Source organism: Temnothorax curvispinosus, unplaced genomic scaffold (assembly GCF_003070985.1).
Source record: "Temnothorax curvispinosus isolate PA1 unplaced genomic scaffold, ASM307098v1 QBEX01013426.1, whole genome shotgun sequence".
In the NCBI taxonomy this organism is placed as follows: Eukaryota; Metazoa; Arthropoda; class Insecta; order Hymenoptera; family Formicidae; genus Temnothorax; species Temnothorax curvispinosus.
Window position 1 is genome coordinate 1 of NW_020223206.1, and position 5,073 is coordinate 5,073.

General features: G+C 31.5%; 1 protein-coding gene across 3 annotated transcripts; it reads left to right on the top strand.

Annotated features, from left to right (window-relative positions):
- Positions 1-1,253: 1,253 nt before the first annotated feature.
- On the top strand, positions 1,254-5,012 carry LOC112463550 (epidermal growth factor receptor substrate 15 homolog). 3 transcript variants are annotated; one of them, XM_025029997.1, is made up of 5 exons: positions 1,259-1,457; positions 2,365-2,593; positions 2,875-3,194; positions 3,317-3,577; positions 4,706-5,012. In XM_025029997.1, the coding sequence occupies exons 1-5, from the start codon at positions 1,397-1,399 to the stop codon at positions 4,711-4,713; spliced, it is 879 nt and encodes a 292-aa protein (XP_024885765.1). In that variant the 5' UTR covers positions 1,259-1,396; the 3' UTR covers positions 4,714-5,012. The 3 variants fall into 3 exon arrangements, with proteins under 3 accessions (XP_024885764.1, XP_024885763.1, XP_024885765.1); XM_025029996.1 differs by lacking the exon at positions 4,706-5,012 and having other exon boundaries at positions 1,254-1,457; positions 2,365-2,578; positions 3,317-3,647; XM_025029995.1 differs by lacking the exon at positions 4,706-5,012 and having other exon boundaries at positions 1,258-1,457; positions 3,317-3,647.
- The last annotated feature ends 61 nt before the right edge of the window (positions 5,013-5,073 follow it).

The window sequence follows — 5,073 nt, forward strand, 5'->3', positions numbered from 1 at the left end:
GTACATGATAATTGAACATTTGCTTTATTATAAATCTAAAAAATCATGTTACAGAAACCAAAAATCAATTGACACCTAAAAACACCGTATCAGGTGACAAAACGCAAGTAAATGAAATTCAAACAGCCTCTACACTGGACGAATCAGTAGTTACTCAGCAACCTAAGACTGTTAGAGTGCCGCTATATAGAGGGTCGGGACGTAGAGGTCCGCTACATAGTGCGCCGGTATATAGAGGCTTAGTTTACACCGATTACTTGATACGCGTAATAAATAATAGTAAATAACTAGTAAGTAAGTCAGATTATTGGCTGATCAGTTCAAATAGACTGTTTGATATGCGTATCAAGAGATCGGTGTATATAAACTAAGCCAGAGTGCCGCTATATAGAGATATAATATACAGATATGTGAAAGATAAAAGTGACAACAAGGAAGAGAAGTCCGAAGATAACGAAGAACCATGGACATCTGAGAGTGCATCAAGTATATATTAAAACACAAGAAGATAAAACTCAAATACGACCTACGTCTACAAATGAATTGGAAATTGGAAAAGAATAAAAATCCTAAAATCGATTAAGATTTTCCTGTGACGAGAAGAGCTTGCAAGAAAGGGCTAAAGTTAAATTGCCAATAATTCTTCATTCGATAAAACATAAAAACACTGAGTAGTAAGGAAAACGGTCAGACGGGAGAATAAAAAATGTTGGCCAAAAATAAAAGAACGTTAACAGTTATGTTTCAATAAAATAGAATGTTCCAAACAATCGAAATTGTCGAAAAAACGATGAGAACAAAAAAGTAAAGCGTGACTGAACAAGAAAAACATAAGGAATATAATAAAACTTTAATCTTTAATAAATCATTAATAAATCAACAGTTCTTTTCTCAATTTAGTTTTGCGGGCCATGGTTGTTTAAATACTTATTAAGTTTTGCTTTTTTTATATAATATAATATGTAACGTCGAATTAATAAAATAATTCGCATGATCATTGTATTCTTTTAACCTTAATCATAATCGATACTGTGGGGTTGCGTAAAATCGCTCGTAGTAAGCTCTGAAAGCCAATATATATATTATCGTCATAAAAGAAATTGTTGTATTGTCATTAAAAAAAATTGTTTCAAATTAAATATGTCCATGAGATTTAATTATAATTCATTTCTATGTACGCTAAATAATTCAAAAAGTTTACTGATCGCTGATATCTGGTAGCTTGAGTCATTGAGAATCACATTTCTGCTTCGTGATTCGCGTCACCGCGCAACGATTCAGTAAGAAGAATTACGCAAATAAACGCGTCCTGCATCTTAATAATGAATCTAAGGTCGTGCGTGGTTATAGAAAAAGGGCAGGGCGATGGCACGATCAAGTCAGAACGCTCTCAGACATGGCGAAGAGCATCGATAGCGTTCTTTTACTAACGTTCGCGCTGTTGTTCGTACGGGCAGGTGAGATAAATATTTCTGAAAAATAGAAATACAAGTGTAAGCTGCGCTTAAAGATATGGAGAATGTCGACAAAAAAGAATTTGTGATAAGTGCGAGTATATCATAATTGCGAGTGTTGCTAACTGAAAAGATTCTTTTTGAACTTGTTGGGTGTGTCATGATATAGTGCATATTACGAGATTCATGGAATTTTTATTATTTCATCATACATGGACGATAGTGATGTTAGCACCGAATTCTAAGATTCTTAAAAACAAAACAAAATTATTGATCTCGTCATATTTTCTATTTTCTATGACGCTAGTTCAATAATATATAATATATAATATATAATATATATAATATATAATAATATATAATAATAATATATAATAATATATAATATATATATATATATTTATTCGCAAAATTGAATAAATTATTGTTGGGGCATAATTTAACTTCAATGAACTGTGATGGTTTGATTCATTTACAAATTTCAAATATAAAATAAGATTTACTCAGATTTATCTTACATAGTGCAACTGTGTTACAAGTGATTAATATTGTCTTTAGTCTTTACTTTTGAAATTTGCAATCAATTTTCATAATATTGAATAGTTCATTTAAATAGAGTTTTTAGTCTTGGATATTGGTATCAACTAATTAATGCAATTCAGAATTATTTAAATCGAATTGAACAAATTTAATAGAACGCACATCAATTACGTTTATCCATATAAAAGTGTTACGATCAGGAGATTTACAAAAATTTTGTGTACGTATATATACATATATATTTCAATGTCAATCTTCTCATAAGTGATGCAAGTATACAATTTAGTGATATATAAAAATACATAAATATATTTTTACCTATCACCTCCTGGATTTCTAGATACTTGAACAAACGTTTTTCATTGAACAGACGAACACGAGCGATGGAATACGCCGCCAGAACTAACGCCCGAGTCAGTCAAGATCTTAAACAATGAGGAACCTCAGACACGTCTCTTTTCTTTCGTCCCCACGGCGACTGTCAGTTTAAACGCAGGGAATAATAATGCGCACTCCGTCAGTCTCGGTGCGAGTCTCGATGGCATTAGCCTTTCGGAAAGTAACACTTACAATCATCCTACGGGGTATGGGCTTGATGGGTGTGTATATAAAATAATGTAGTGTAATTTAAAATTCGTTTGTAATTGCACTTAAAAAAGGAAAATCCAAATAATTACAAACACATGAAAAAAAACTCAAAGATAATTATAAATTATATATTTCTTCATATATATAATACGTCTAGAACATATAATAAATCTATTTTGTTAAAAATACTAGTGTATTTGCTTTGATTATTTTTCGATTATTCAGAGAATTATATTTTTTTCCTAATATATATTGTATATTAGGCATATATAAAAAGACAGTTGCTTTTCAGATCTTCCGTTTCCGTAAGCAAATCAGCGACTGTTTCCGCGGGATTATCAGGAATTTCTACCGCAAGTGCGGAAGCTCATAGTAACGGTAACAATGCCAAGACCGAAAGTCATTCGTTTAGCTTTGGTCAAGCAACTGCAACTTCTTTCGGAACGATTGAAAATGGACAAACGATTACCGGGGCTATATCTTCCGCTGGTAGCTCGCAATCCTCTACAACTGGTGGTAACCGTAGACAATTCTCGCAAACTGGTGCCGTCAACGCGCGATATCCCTATTGGCCAACATGGAGCAACATTGGTCCAAACAATGGGCACAACGGTAAGAGTAATTACCAATTACATTTTTATTTGATTATTGCTCAGTTTTCGCATTATTAAAAAATTAATTATCGACGTTTATTTTGTCATGGTAATGATTAAGGATTAAAATTATTATTTTAGATCAACGTTTTAATCGGCCAACATTGACTGTTTCGAAACCGTGCGATGAAACACGACCGACGTTGAACATCGATGCGCCCGACGCATTCAGGCGAGAACAAAACCCAACGATTCATATCTACAAATGGCGACCGAATCACAGGGTTTCCCGACCAAGTTTCTCGATTGAACATCAGCTGGACGATTCTAGAAATGGTCGAATTCATGGATCGACGAATCTTCAAATCGAAAGCAAAGATTCTAAACAGGGATATTCCGACGGTGATTTAATTTCTGATCTTGCGCAAACTGTTGGTGAATTGCTTGACATTGTATGATAAGTGTAAAAATAAAAAACTATACATATTTACAAAATTTATTTTACAGCAAATTTTATTTATTAAATATTTTCTTATTTGTTGCAGCCAATCAAAAAAGTTGGCCACAATATTTCGATTCTTCTTTAATAGTTAATTACAAAGTTAATCTAAATTTGAAGATAGTATTTTTGGAAATACAACTATAATTTTTTAAAAATTTCGATAATTAAATGCGTATCACTTTTCATAATGACAGTATTAATTGAACTACGGTAGCAATTCACGCGCGCGCGCGCGAGAGAGAGAGAGAGATTTGAGTGACGTAATTTATTATTTCTTTTACTTAAAAATTTCTTGTCTCATCGTGGTTCCAGGAAATTGATTCGCGTAAAGATAAGTTGTAATAAGATATGAATCTCGCTCGAAGTAAGTGAGGTTAAAAGGGTTAAAAGAGAATAACGGTATTAAGAATTTGGTTAATATGAGAAACTTCATAAACTTTCGATTATGACATCCTGTAGAGATATAGTAAATATTGAAAAACATTACATTAAATAATTAAATACACGAGAAATTAATACAAAAAATAATAAAAAATTGCTCTACTTCTGCAGCTATATCTATAATATATTTTTATTGTAAAATATGTATCTCATAAATGTGCTCATTATTTATTAGACACTAAATGACTAATAATTCATTTATTCAAAGAAAATAAGCTCGATAAAATATTAATTAGTATAACGATTGGCATAAACTTTTTTACATGTATTTCTCGCGTCATTTGACTTCAGTTCCTATTTCATAAAAGCTTCAGCGGTGAAGGTCAGCGCTGAAGATTTCTGAAAGTCCAGATGTCTTTTAATTAAGAAATATAAATAAAAAATGAGCTCTTACTTTCACAATTTTAACTCAAATACTTCTATATCAGATATATATGTTTCTTTTACTTTTTATTCTTAAATTGAATTAGTGTATATTTAACTTTTATTTTTCCTTAAATGTGTATCTTGGATTATTTCTTGTAAAAATATATATACATATTATAAATAGATGTATATAATATTTAAGTGTATGTGTATGTTCACAGTGTGCTGAGCTCTGTGGGTCCCTGGATTTGCTAAGCCCAAATGATTGCAAATGATTGTGTAAATCAGTCATCCCTGTGGGATTGTAGGTCAAGATATGATCTTGAACTTAGCGCGACATCTTTGAAATAACTGATGGCTTGAATAACTTATGGAACAACCAAAGTCTGTCTTATCGACAACTTTAATCAATTTTAGCAATAGTATCAGCAGACGGTACGTGAGTTAGAGTGGACAAATAAATGAAAGGCATGAATTAGATATTAATGAATTGATTATTAAAATTTGGCTTTATTAATCTTTTAGAAGAGATAAAAATGTACCTTTTTTTTTCAAATAGGCAAAATAATGTACTGATAATAATATACTG

Bases quoted from the DNA above. Each gene is read 5' to 3' on its own strand.
- LOC112463550 (XM_025029995.1), top strand. From the start codon at position 1,397: ATGGCGAAGAGCATCGATAGCGTTCTTTTACTAACGTTCGCGCTGTTG. The intron at 1,458-2,364 runs GTGAGATAAATA...TTCATTGAACAG, and splicing joins GCTGTTGTTCGTACGGGCAG to ACGAACACGAGCGATGGAAT. The intron at 2,594-2,874 runs GTGTGTATATAA...GTTGCTTTTCAG, and splicing joins ACGGGGTATGGGCTTGATGG to ATCTTCCGTTTCCGTAAGCA.